This window comes from Phaseolus vulgaris, chromosome 5 (assembly GCF_000499845.2).
Source record: "Phaseolus vulgaris cultivar G19833 chromosome 5, P. vulgaris v2.0, whole genome shotgun sequence".
Lineage (NCBI taxonomy): Eukaryota > Viridiplantae > Streptophyta > Magnoliopsida > Fabales > Fabaceae > Phaseolus > Phaseolus vulgaris.
The window spans coordinates 15,095,062-15,109,453 of record NC_023755.2 but is presented as its reverse complement, the minus strand read 5'-3'; the positions used below and the strand labels follow the sequence as shown (position 1 = coordinate 15,109,453).

The 14,392-nt window shown below is 45.7% G+C and overlaps 1 protein-coding gene across 1 annotated transcript; it reads right to left on the bottom strand.

The window, feature by feature from the left end:
• Window positions 1-2,349: 2,349 nt before the first annotated feature.
• Window positions 2,350-2,748, bottom strand: LOC137834014 (uncharacterized). The gene has a single exon (XM_068642080.1). It carries the CDS (start codon window positions 2,746-2,748, stop codon window positions 2,350-2,352), a length of 399 nt encoding a protein of 132 aa, XP_068498181.1.
• Between the last annotated feature and the right edge of the window lie 11,644 nt (window positions 2,749-14,392).

Below are 14,392 nucleotides of genomic sequence, written 5' to 3'. Positions count from 1 at the left end.
GCTACCTCCCACTCAACCTCACAACAAGATGCCCAAACTCCAAGGGAAAACCCTCCCAGTGCCCTCACACCTCCCAACTACATGGCACTGGGAGAAGGAGCTGAGACTAACCCAGAGCCCACCATGGCTCCCCCTCAAGAGCTTCCTCTAGTCGTCATATACTTCCTGAAGGGCGTCCAACAAACATCCCCAGGGGACTCATCTAGCACCCCCATGGAGGAGAATGCCTTTCGCTCCCTTGGTGAATTCATTTCTCTCGCCAGCTCTTGGCGGGAAGAAGCTGAGACCAAGGCCAAAGAGCTGGCTTTATTGCAGCAACGAACAGCTGACCAGGCTCTTCGCTGGTCCACCCAAGAAGTCGCTATCAAGAAAGCATTAGAGGGGGCTCTGAAAGCTGAAACCGAGGCCAACAGAAAGCTCCACGATACGGGTCAGAAATATACTGAACTGGTGACCAAGCTAGTACCCTTTCACGAGCAAATAGTCGAACTGACCGCTGCGGCTGAGGCCTCTAAAACCCACACCTCCAATCTTGAAAAACGCTGCACTTCACAAGAGGTAAACCTGGGTAAGGTTAAGGGCGAACTTGCTGCCAGGAACGAGGCCTTCAACCTGTTGCAGACTGAATTTAACAAGCAAACTGAAGCCTTGGTAGTTGTGCAGAAAGAGCTAGCCTCTCAAGCTAAGCACTCTCAGAGGGTTGAGAAGGAACTCCTTGAGGATGGCGCTCATGCCTTTGCTTTAGGGTTTGAGGAGGCTCTGGCTTAAGTGGCTTGCGAAAACACCGGGGTGAACGTTTCCAACTGCGCCCTCACCAAAGAGGCTGTTGACGGAAAAATCGTTCCTCTAGAGCTTTCTGATGATAACTAGCTTTCCCTGTAAATTTTTTAACTTTGCCTGTAATTTTAACATTTCACTATTTACTTGACGCATTCTGGATGACTTGCAATATTAATTATTTTCCTTTACTTGCTTTGATTTACTGTTTCCTCTGCTTTTTTACTGTCTACTCCTTTCATTCACCCTGTTTACTTTGTGAACAATAGATAGCACGCCGCTTTTGTTCTTATCTGTCTTATGAAGTCGATCGTGCATGCCTCTTGCTTGCTCCCGATCCCCTCTTCCTCTTCAACTCGTAATAACTGGTAACTTGATTCTTGTTTAACCATCGTGGCCCGAGGCGTTGCTGGCCTCGTCATCGCTCGTGGGCGAAGGAGGGTTCTTCTCTTCTATGACCTCGACATCGCCCGAGGACAATGAAGGACCTAACTCTTCTGGCCTCGGCATCGCTCAAAGGCGAATGAGGACTTATCTCTTCTGGCCTCGGCATCGCTCAAAGGCGAAGGAGGACTTATCTTGGTCAAACCCTGCTTACTCGTATTGGGTGCCCACACTCAAGGAGAGACCTGCTGAGCGCAAGGTCGTTTCGTCCCCAGCGTGTCTAGACACTTGGGACAAAGTTTTGCTTTGGTGCCCACGCCCGAGGAGAGGCCTGCTAAGAGCAGTGCGTATCATCCCCGGTGTGTCTAAACACCAAGGCAACAAGCCCTTTTCTCTATGCACTTGATGCCCACGCCCGAGGAGAGGCCTGCCCAGAAGCAGCGCCGTTTCGTCCTCGGGGTGTCTAAAAACACCCAGGCGATCAGTGTACTTGGTTCCCATGCCCGAGGAGAGACATGTCGAAAGCAATGTCGTATTGTCCCCGGTGTGTCTAAACACCAAGATGACCAGGGACTTGGCAATTACGCCTGAGGAGAAGGTTTCCCGAAGGATGGCGCTTCTCCTACATGGCGTGTATCTGCACCAAGTCACCTGGTTCTCCACTGCTCCGAAATTTCTCTTTGCTTGATGCCCACGCTCGAAGGAGGCGCCCCTGCCACTTCCTTGCGAGGTGTCTAAGCATCAAGCACCGGGGCTAGCCGTTCTCGCCTGGGGAGGGAGCGTCCCGAAGGAATCCGTTAACCCCTGCCCAGGGACTAGATGCCCAGATTTTAACTATGTTATACTTACCTTTCGCGCTCGACGTCTACACCCGCAAAGTGCGCTCCCGCCATTCCCTTTGCGGTGTCTAAACGTCCGAGGCGGTTCTCGCTCTTGGAGTCCACGCCCAGAGGAGATATTCGCGTCCCTCCTACTGAGGTGTCTAAAACACCATGGTGGCGGGTTTGTTTCTTAATGAACCACGCCTTTCCTTTTTAGCGTTTCTTTACATTGCAAGGGAAAATTCAAGACAATGTATGCTTAAACTAATTTTTACTTGGGTGACCTCATTAAAAAACCCCCGAGAGGGAAAAAGAGTGTCCCCTTTAAACTGTGTATTACATAAAGTCTTTAACTGAAGTAAAACTTTCAGTTCGCCGCGTTCCATGTGCGTGGGATGGGGCCTCCCTCCAGAGTTTCAAGCTTATACAAACCGTTCCTCTTAGCTTCAGTTACTCTAAAGGGTCCGGTCCACTTGGGAGACAACTTGTTCTCCAACTCATATGGATGAGCCTTTCGCATGACCAGGTCAGCTACTTGGAACTGTCGTGGCTTCACCTTAGAGCTGTATTGATGCTCTACTATTCTCTTTCCAGCCTCAGCCTTGATTCTTGCCTCTTCTCTGGCTTCGTCCAATAGGTCTAAGTTTACCCTCCTTTCCTCGTTGGACTCTTCAGCCACGAAGCTTTGGAAACGTGGTGAGCTCTCGTGTATCTCCACCGGGATCATCACGTCCGATCCATATACAAGGCTGAAAGGCATCTCCATGGTGGAAGACTAGGGTGTGGTGTGATAAGCCCATACTATCCTCGGCACCTCCTCCGCCCAAGCTCCCTTGGCCTTCTCGAGCCTCCTCTTCAACCCCCTCAACAAAACTCTATTGGCGAACTCCACCTGTTCGTTCGTCTGGGGTGTTCGACAGATGCGAACACCTGCTTGATGCCTACTTTCGAGCACAACTTACCCAGCTGCGAGCTTGCAAACTGGGTACCATTATCTGAGACGAGGCGCCTTGGTACCCTGAAGCGACACATGATGTTTTTCCACACAAAGTGTTGTACCTTGTGTGCGGTGATCTGCGCCACCGGCTCTGCCTCTATCCACTTCGTGAAGTACTCGATGACAACTATCAAGTAATTCATCTACCTTATCGCTAGTGGGAAGAGCCCCAAAATGTCAATTCCTCATGTGTGGAAGGGCCATGGACTGTAAATTGACCTCATCTCTTCTGGAGGCGTCTTGTGCCAGTCAGCGTGCATTTGGCATTGCTTGCATCGCTGGGCGTACCTTACACAATCCTCCCTTACTTTCGGCCAGTAGAAGCCTGCACGGATCACCTTGGACGCCAAAGACCTCCCCCCCACATGGCTTCCACAGATCCCTTCGTGGAGCTCAGACATTATCCTTGTGCACTCATCTCCGCTAACACATGTTAAGACCGAGTGCGTGAACCCGTATCTGAATAGTGCTCCATCCATGAGGGTGTATCTCATGGAATTCCTTTTTATCTTTTTACCTTCTTCTGGCTCTGCTGGGAGGATCCCATCTGCGATGTAAAGCCTATAGAGTGTCATCCACGTGTCCCCCTCCTCTAGAACGCACACCTGCATAAGGTCTTCCTCTTCTGGCGAGGCCGAGTAAACACTGATACTGGGGACCCTCGTCGTGTCCTGAATTAAAGACCGATGGCTCCTCGGCCTCTCTCTAGACGTGCTGACATGAGGGACATCCACCTTATTATCTGCCATAAACGTTCGTGGCGTCTTGAGGGTCTCTTGGATGACTGTCCTCTGCCTTTCCCCCTTGCCTGAGCTGGCCAGCTTTGCGAGCAGGTCAGCTCGGGCATTCTGCTCCCTTGGGACATGGACCAACTCGAACGCCATGAACGCCCCTTTTAACACCTGGACATATCTCAGATATGCCGCTATATGTGGATCCTTAGCCTGGTACTCCCCAGTTACTTGCCTGGTAACCAACTGCGAATCACTCTTCGCCAGTAGGCTCCGTGCACCCATCTCCTTGACTAGGAGCATCCCAACTATGAGGGCCTCGTAGTCTGCTTGATTGTTGCTGGCCTTAAACACAAACTTCAGGGCCTGCTCAATCAGCAAATCATTTGGCCCCTCCAGGACCACACCGGCTCCACTTCCTTGCTGATCAGAGGACCCATCCACCGAAAGCACCCACTGGGAGCCCACCTCTACCTCTTGTTGTGTGCTTCCTAGCGAGAGCTCCACCAAGAAGTCCGCGTATACCTATCCCTTAATGGACCCCCTGGGCTCGTACTGAATATCAAACTCAGACAGCTCCACTGCCCAGCGGACCATTCTCCCTACGACATCTGGCTTTTGCAACACCTTCTGAATGGGGAGATCCGTCATTACCACCACCGTGAAGCTTTGGAAGTAGTGACGGAGCCTCCTGGCCGAGAAAACCACTGCCAGAGCCGCCTTCTCTAACGATTGATATCTCGCCTCCAGCCCCTGCAAGACTTTACTGACAAAGTATATGGGCTTCTGTGTCTGGTCCTGCTCCTGGACTAACACGGTACTGATCGCCCACTCAGTCACCGTGAAGTACAACCTGAGTGGCACGCCAGTCCGTGGCTTGCAAAGCACGGGAGGAGCCACCAGGTATTCCTTGAGCTTGAGGAACGTTGCCTCGCACTCCTCGTTCCACACGAACCTACTATTCCTTTCGAGGCACTGGAAGTAAGGATGCCTCTTGTCTCCTCCAGCTGATACGAATCAGGAAAGAGTGACCATCCGCCCTGTCAACTGCTGCATCTCTTTCACCAAGGCGGGACTCCTCATCGCTAGAATCGCCGCACACTTGTCGGGATTTGCTTTTATTCCCCGCTCGGTGAGCAAGAAGCCCAAAAACTTACCCGCCTCAACCCCAAAAACACACTTCTCTGGGTTTAGCTTGAGGCGGTACTTCGCTATCGTGGCGAACAGCTCTTCCAGGTCAGTTGTGTGTCGCCCTCTCTCCTGGGAGGTCACCACCATGTCATCAACATAGGCCTGCACGTTTCTACCCAGCATAGGTGCAAGAATCCTATCCATCAATCTCTGGTAGGTGGCGCCTGCATTCTTCAGTCCAAACGGCATGACCTTGTAGCAATAACTACACGTCTCGGTCATGAACGCCGTTTTGCACTCATCCCAGGGATGCATCTTGATCTGATTGTACCCCGAGAACACAACCAAGAAGCTCAGCATTTTACAGCTCGAGGCGCTGTCTACCAACGCGTCAATGATGGGCAAAGGATACGAATCCTTGGGGCACGCCTTATTCAGGTCTGTGAAGTTCACGCACATCCTCCACTTCCCATTTGCCTTCTTTGCTAAGACCACATTGGCCAACCACTCAGGGTACTGAATCTCCCTGATGTGACCAGCGCTCAATAGCTTCTTAGTTTCTTCCTGTACGACGAGGCGCCTCTCCTCATTGAACTTCCTCCTCCTCTGTCGCACGGGGTGGACCTTGGGATCCATGGTGAGATGGTGGCACAAAAAGTCAGAGTCGATGTCTGGCATGTCCGAGGCAGACCATGCGAACGCGTCCAAGTGACGTGAAATTACTGCTGCCACCTCGTCCTACTCTTCCTGACCCAACAGTCACCCCAGCTTGAAGATCTTACCGCCAATTTGCCTCTCGACCACGTTCTCCACAGGCTCGGGTCGCCTATCTCGGGCATTCTCTGCGCGTGACTCACTTCCGCGGCCTTCTCTTCTAGGCCTTGCCTCAGCGAGCCCTTCCTCCATGGGCGAGGCCTCCTCGGGTGCTTCTTCTATGGAGACCGCCTCCCCGGGCACCTCCTTTGTGGGCACTGCCTCGGCGGGCGTCTCCCCCACAGGTACCGCCTCCTCCACGGGCTCTACCCCCATGGGCGTATCCGCACTGGGTGGGCGCTCCACCACCATAAACACTCCCATCTTTGTTTTTAGGCAATTCTCATAGCACTTCTTTGCCTCTTGTTGATCGGATTTAATCACGATCACCCTGCCACTAAGATCGAGCAACTTCAACTTCATGTGGCGTGTCGACGCCACTCCCCTTAGCCTGTTCAAAGCTGGCCTCCCCAGCAGAATGTTGTACGCCGAATTGGCGGTCACAACTGGGTACCGAATGTTCTCGGTACGTGACGTCGTTCCATCAGTAAATGTCGTCCTCAGCTCCAGGTAGCCACGTACCTCCACCTGCTCCCCTACGAAACCATACACACATCCTGTGTATGGCCTCAGCAGACCAAGGGACAACTGCAGCTTGTTAAATGTGGACCAGAACATCACGTCTGCGAAGCTGCCCTGGTCCACGAGCGCCCGGTGTACCCTTCTCCCTGCTGTGACGACCGAAATGACCACGGGGTCATTGTCATGGGGGACAACGTCGCGGAGATCAGCCTTTGTAAACGCAAGGTCTATGTCCAACGAGTCATCCGCCCCCTGCTCTGCCACTGAGTTAACTGATCGCACATACCTCTTGCGTTGAGAGGCAGTGCATCCTCCTCCTGAGAAGCCACCAGATATGGTGTGCACCTCCCCATGGATCGGCATCTCATGTGCCTGATCCTCTTCTGGTACTGCCAGGGCCACGGCCGTAGAGGACCCGGCTAGATAGTCCTTCAGAAACCCACTTTTTACCAGCTCATCCAACTGATGGCCCAGTACCAAGCAGTTGTTGATATGATGTTCGAACGCCTAGTGGAACTCACACCATGCATCCTTGTGAGGTCCCAACACTTTATCAGTCTTCACGGGGGTCCTCAGCCGATCTGCTTTGTTAGGCACGACAATCAAATCCTTCAGCTCTACCACGAAATTGTGCCTCACCGGCCTATTCCCTTTTGTACGCCCCCTCGCCTGGGGCTTCCTCGCCTTGTAGGGGCGCTTCCTATCCTGACCTCTCTTCCCAATTGTGTACTCGTTCACCCTAACGGGCGGGCACGCGACTGCGTTCTTGGGCGTGCTGGTGCAACACTCGCACGCTTTTCGCACCCCTCGCCCTCCGTGGCGATGTGCTCCACCGCGCGGCGCCTAATCTCTGTGAAGGTTCGGGGGCGATTTCTGATGATCGACTCGCAGAATGGTCTAGGTCATATCCCCTTCCTGAACGCATACACAATCATCGGTTCTTCTGTGGTGCCAACCTTCACCACCTGTGCCCCGAAGCGGTTGATATAGTCTTTCAACGTCTCCCCCTGATATTGCTTCACATCAAAGAGATCATACGATACCGGCATGGGAGCCCGGTTCGCGATGTACTGCTCCCTGAACAGCTTTGAAAGTTGTGCAAAGGAAGTTATATGGCCATCTGGAAGGCTGATAAACTAGTCCATTGCCATCCCTGCCAACGTGCTCATGAAGAGCTTGCACCTCACGGCATTAGAGCCGCCAACCAGCATCATCTGCGTGTGAAACGCAGTGAGGTATGCCTCGGGATCTTCCATTCCTGTGAACGTCACCTTAGGTCCTACGAACGTGTGAGGAGTTACCGCCTCCATGATGGATGCGAGAATGGCATGGGGAACTCCCTAGGTGGCGTGAAACACTCGCGGTCCTCTGTTTCACGACTCCCATCGTGGTTGCGCAACCCGTGGCGCAACTCCTCGTTCGCGCGACATAACTCTTCATTCCTCGCTTACGACGCCGCAAGATCCACTTATAAGCGTTCTTGCTCAGCCTTTGATGTCGCCATCGCCTCTTGAAGGCCTTGCATCATCTCCATGACTTGTTGCATGGTCATGTCATCACTCTCAGCGCGCGTCGAACTCTGCCTCGTTGTCCTCATTCTTCACAACTTCTTGAAGAACTTTGAACTGCTACTGCGTTTCTTGGAAAATCCTTCGGTGAAAACCGAGTGAAAACGAGAATGATCGGTGTAAACTAAGGGAAACTGGAAGACAAACGGTAGAACAGAGCAAAACCACAAACGAATGGTGGAACTGAACGAAACCTCGAAGATTAATGATGGAAACCAAGCGAAACTGAAAACGATCGGTGAAACTCAACGAAACTCGAAGATGAACGGTGAATCTTGCAAGATTCTTGAGAAACCTCCACAAAACTCGCTATTGAACCTCCAACAACTTGCGGTGGGACTGATGTTTTAAATCGGCCCCACGGTGGGCGCCAAATGTTCCTGTCAGCTGACCAAATCGTGCTTCGTGCGTAGCTAAGACTCGCGTATCAGGGACTCCTTCATCTTTGTTCCAAACCTCCACCCTTCGTTGCCTTGAGTACCTGAAACAGAGAGAACAAAGGGCGCCCTCGCGGCCGTTTGCACTCCGACGCTCAAGTCAGTGTGGCAGTAAACACCGTGCACCTCCGTATCAGAACACCGTAATTGTAGTGTTCTGAAGGTGCGTAACTGTTTTCTAACTAACTTTTCTCTTGTGCTCCAATCACTCGTGCGTACAGTGTGTAAGCTAGCAAAATGATTAAAACGTACCTCAGTAAGCTTTCAGAAAAGCCTATATACCTTGGGTTTCAGTGCTACTGCCACGTGTCACTTATGACTTAAGCGCAACTCCACGTGGAAGGCCTTACGACGTTGTAGCCCAACTTAGGGAAATCCTAGCGCACAAGTCTTCCCTCCTCGAAGTGGGTCTGGTGCAGGGGATGACTACCTGGGTGCCAACTCATGCCCCTCAGCCTCTAGTCACTCGCCCTGGGAGTATCTCAGCCTTCCTCTCGCACCATGCATGTAGATTACCCCTGGGACGTGGCCCTCTCCTGGGTCGTGTCTGTCCCAGCAGTTCTCCAAAGGTGGCGTGCACTGTCGCGTCCCTACACCTCATGTATGGTTACTTCACGAGTCAGGTCACTCCCTGCTGGTTCTGGGAATATGGCCTTGAAGCCACCTTTCTTTTCTCTTTATTACTATTCTGAGGTACCGAGGCCTCCACGCCCGTACCGTGGCCTCTTATTGTGTTGCCCCATCCACGGTCTTCCCGACCTGTGGGTATCGAAGGGTGGCCCCTCCTATCTGTGGGCGTGTCCTATGGTGCCGCCTTCTTCCTCAAGGTGACAATGTAATAATCTAGTTTGAGGGTATATAAGGAGATATTACATTCTTTAATTTGTTTAGATCCCTAGGAACGTTCATTTTATGCTATACGTGCATAAATAAAATTAAAAAAACATTATTATTAAGTTGGGAAATCATGTTAAATATATATAAATAAATATAAGATGAGAAAATAAAATATAGTTATAGTTTTACTAGAAATAAGCATCAATCATTAGTGCAAAATGTATATACAAGTGCGGTTTATTTAGTGCGGCTTTGCGCTCAAACGCTTTCGTAAAAAATGCGGTGGCATTTTGTAATTAAGTTCATTTACAAGTGCGGCTATTTGTACTGTCGCCCTTGTAAATTAAAACATTTGATTTACGAATGCGGCTTTACAAATAGCCGCCCTCGTAAATCAAAACGCTTGATTTACGAATGCGGCTTTACAAATAGCCGCCTTCTTAAAACCTTTTTAACCCTAATTTAGAAACGTGCCACTTACGTTTTGATACTCTCATTTCTCTCGCACTTTGTTTCTCTTATGTGCTTCCTTTTTTCTTCCTCTCTTCTTTGCAGTGTCTTCGTGCCATCGGTAAGCATTGCCTTCCTCTCTTCTTCTTCAACGTTGATTTTTGTATGTTTTGCGTTTCTCTTATGTTTTGTCTTATGTCATTGTTAAGGTCATGCTTGGGAAGGTTTTTGTTTGCACTTTTTGTTGAGACTTCCTCTTCGCTGTTGCCGCCTTGCTCCGTTATATATTTGCGTTTCATTGGAGAATTTTTATTTGCATTTTTTGGACTTCCATTGGGATGAAATACGAAGATGTATAATATGGATGCACCAAGAGATCAAAAGAAATGCTAAAATAATGACCATGTTCTTTGGAAAAGATCAAAGTTGAGAACATTGATTAGAAACCCAATCAATAGCGAAAAAGAAAAGAAATCCTAAACGCCTCTTGTAAATGCGATTTATAAATGCAGCTATGTAGTCACATTTATAAATCGAATATACGAATGTGGCTATATATATAGCCGCCTTCTTATCTCTTCCATTTACAAATGCGTGCTCATCAAATGCAGTTATATAGTCGCCCTTATAAATGTAAAATAGTTGCACTCGTTTTGCTTTTCTGCACCAGTGAATGATAATGCTAGTGAGTTAAGACTTTGCATACTAGGAACATCATTAGTTACACTTAAAAATATGATTGAGTTTTCTCTCTCTGGATTTTAGTCAAAACCACATTATATAAATATTCTGTGTTATTGATGACTTTTCTACGACAAATGCACTATGTTGTCATAAGTAATAGCTTGTTTCTAAGTACGGATATCGAACCCACAAGGAACAGTTGAATAATTAAGTAAAAGATTCACTAAATAGAAAGCAGAATAATAAAGTTTGTTGGAGTTTGTTATGATTGCAATGATTAATAAGAAAATAAGTCAAAGAGTTTGTTGCTTCAATTGGGAAAATAGGGATTGAGATTCATCCTTCTCACTCTTTTGTATTTTGATTAACATGACAATATTGTATCATTTGATTAATATTGATGCCCTTATAAAAATCATTTATATTGATACCCCGCATATAAAATTATTAAGATGTCTGCTAAATATAGATTCCTCGCATATTTATAAAAACATCTTATCATTAAGATGAGACGTTAATAGCAATTAACATTTCAAATCTATTCGTATCATTCATATATGTTAAGCATTACCATTTGGGTCAAAAACTTAGAAGTACTTTCCGGTCAAATATAAATTTCGAGATCAAGGCGACCAAGCATTACTAAAAAAATGATAATACCAATCATCAATCAAGAACAAAATATTATGTTTAGATATCACCTCTATACGTAAGAGTTTGAACAGGTTACTCCCAAGCCCAAAGGGTAGAATTAGTCACTCATGTTGGCTATCACAAGCACGGAGAGCAAGAAAAGAAGATTCAAGATGTTTCTCCTTGACGACTGCCTCCTTTAGGGTTTCTAACACCTTTTATTCTCCAAATTGGATTCGAATCCACTCAATGATCATAGAGTTGTGCCTCAAGCCTCATATTTAACCTAGTTGGACTTCGGTTGAGTAACTTCTCGCTTGGGCATTATTGGGCTCGCTTGGGCGATATTGAGCTCGCTTGGGCGAGTTGCACGAAAAAAAGGCCCAACGTCACCAGAGTAATCTCGCTTGGGCGAGATTGAGCTCGCTTAAGAGAGATCCTCTGGGGACGTCTATCTTAGGCAAGTTTAGGTGAGCTTTAGAGAGTGTTGGTACTTTGTATACTCTCCTTTTGAGCAATCATTTCCATTCTTCCCTATAATTATGAAATTAACACAAATTTGAGAATAAATTGTTCTTATTCAAATTAAAATCAGAAAATATGTAAAAAGGTATAAATTCATAAATTAGGAGTTATTTATGTTTATTTTATCAATTAATATCCATAAGTGTTTGTATTTTAATATGAAATATTACTTAAATTAGACACTTATCAACTATGCTTTTTACTTATTTACTACATTCTCCTTTTTGTGTGTAAATGGAGCTTGATAAACTTTTAATGACAATGCATGAAATCTTGCATTGTGCCTCCACTTGGTTGGTTCAATTGAATAATATGATTCACAAACACCATTTTTTTGGTGATTCTGACACTGAATACTAAAGTAGAACAATGTTTGTCTGAGATTTTTCCTTTTTAATTATGTGGAAATAAGTGGTGACCTGCTACCAACTCTATGCACAGTGAAGTAATTTTCAAAATTTTGAGTTGCCTTGTTCTTAGGTGGGGTAGTGCAGTGTTTGTGGTATGTGTAAAGTCACCCCCAATGGAGGACATGATGGTCACATTCTCTAATATCATTTTTAATGTAGTTAGTCACAGACACATTAAGTGCTGACCTATGTAGGAATAAGTGGTGAAATGCTACCAAGTTTCTGTTGGGTTTAATAGTGCCAAAGTTCAAGAGGGGGGGCTGAATTGACCTTTTAAAACTTTCTCGCAGAAACAATGTTTAACCCAGTTTTTCAGAAAATAAATCAATTTATGTGAAAATGAACAGATTTATTTCAGCACTGTTTTTGTTTGAAAACCTTTTAATTCAGCAAGGTTAATCACAAGATTATGCAGTAAGAATTTCCAGATGCACACACACAGATATCAAATTTGAAAAATAGTGAAACACAAAACAGCAAGCTTTAATTTCAAGCACGTGATTAAGGTTCAACTGATAGCATGCTAATTAATTGAGTGACCTTTGCAAACAAGTTGTTCCAGTGGCTTTTAACAGACTATGAGTGTTCTTCTTGATGTCAAGCAATTTTCCAGAATTTAAGAACAATGAATCACAGAACAGCAAGCTTCAACTTTATGCAATTGTTTAAGGTTCAATTAATAGCTTTGACAGTTTCTTGAGCAACCTATCACAGTCAATCTGTTCCAATGGCTTTTAGCAGATTATATATGTTCTTATCAGATTCAAACAACTTTTTCAGAAATCAAGAACAGTATGCACAGTGCCCAGAAAGAACAGATTTATTTTCAATTGAACAGATTTATTTCTTTGTTGTTTTATCAATTATGCAGAAACGAAATTGCAGAGAGTGAGAGAGAATGAACACAAGCAATTATACTGGTTCACTCAACTGAGCTACATCCAGTCTTCACCAACAACAGGTGGAAATCACTAACACACAGTACAACCAAGTACAATTCCCACTGTTCTTGAAACCTACAAGAACTTAGGTACTCTTGCTGAAAAAACCTATTTCAGCATACACACACACCCACTCTTCAAGAACACATATCAAGAAGAGTGTTCAACCAAACTATTACAAGAAAGAGATGTGAAACGACTACACCTGATTGAGGATACACAGATCTGCCTTAAACCAGTAGGCAAGATTGCTAGAACAGTAGCTGCACCTCACACCAAGCTTTTGAACCAAACCAAGAACAAGCACTTTGTGATTTTCGAAATCTTTGAAGAACAAATGCTAATCCTTTGTAAACACTTAACTCTTTGCTGTCAAAACTTGTTTTTGCAAATGTATGAATTGTTTTGAATTAGTTATTAAACTCAGAAACAAGTTTGCATTTTATAGAAAGCCAGCTTATAACAGAAATTTGAAAAACAGTTAAAGCTGTTATAAGATGAACAGATTGAAAATAAAATGAACTGATTTATTTTCAAAAGCAGTTAGAGAATTTGTTAAGTGAGGAGACTTAGTCAGCCCTTCTGGTGCTGAGATAAAACTGAAAAACGTTTAAGCTTGACATGGCACCAGAGGCAAAAAGAATCTATTCATTTACAGATGAACAGATTTATTTTTCAAAACGAAAACAGAGAAAGTTTAACTATTTGAAACTCAGTCGTTTTGAAAAGAAGAAGACATAGTCAAAATACCTGATGCACAAAATCTAATTTTTACAAGACTTAGCCAAGGCATCAGTAAAAAAAATGAATCTGTTTATTTAGAAAAGAACAGATTTATTTTTATGCAGTAAACGTGTTTTTGTGTAAAACATGTGAAAAACAGTTTAAGAAAACTTATGCTTGTTCTTATCACATGGCCAGTGGTTATGAGGTGAGTTACTCAGCAAAAAGCCCACTCTTAGACAACCTCTAAGCACTAACTAAGACATACTTAAAGCAAAGCAAAAATACACATGAAATGTACATAAAAGTCTTCATCAAACACTACATATAAGTCTTCATCAAACACAATCATGAAGGGGCAGCAACCATCTTCAACAATCTCCCCCTGTTTGATGGAGACAAATCCCCATAGCTAACCTCATAGCTTTGTTGCTTTAAGTACCTGCACTGCACCAGATTTTAAACCAGAAAAAAAACAGCAACATTGCATAACATGCAGAATTGGTTTAAAGGTGCAGAATTAACTCCCTGTTTCAGCTAGCTTCACCTAGCATGGTGAGCTATTTTTCTCCCCCTTTGGATTCATCAAACAGCATATAAGCATAGGGAATAAAGGGATATAAAGCAGAAACCATAATCATAATAGTTCAGAAACAGAAAACCAAATTGTTCAGCATTACAGAAGCTTGAAAACTGATAAAGAAAGCATTAAAAGCAGAAAACTACTGATCCTTGTAGTAAAGCTCTGCAAGTTGTGCCTGAACCCCTTCAATCTGATCATCAAGGTGTTGAAACCTTGCTTGAGTAGTCTCAAAGTGTGCCCTTTGTTCTGCAGACATGACATCAAGACGATACAGCACTTGCCTCTCAAACATAGACATTGGTTCTCCACGGTATTCTGGACCTTGATAGGCAACTATGGCATTTGCAGCAACTTCCTCATGTTCAGATTGGGTAGCAGGTGAGTCATCATCCATAGGAACAGCTTCATCCTCATCCTCATGTTCT

Coding starts and splice junctions, on each gene's coding strand:
- LOC137834014 (XM_068642080.1), bottom strand. CDS start 2,748: ATGGAGATGCCTTTCAGCCTTGTATATGGATCGGACGTGATGATCCCG.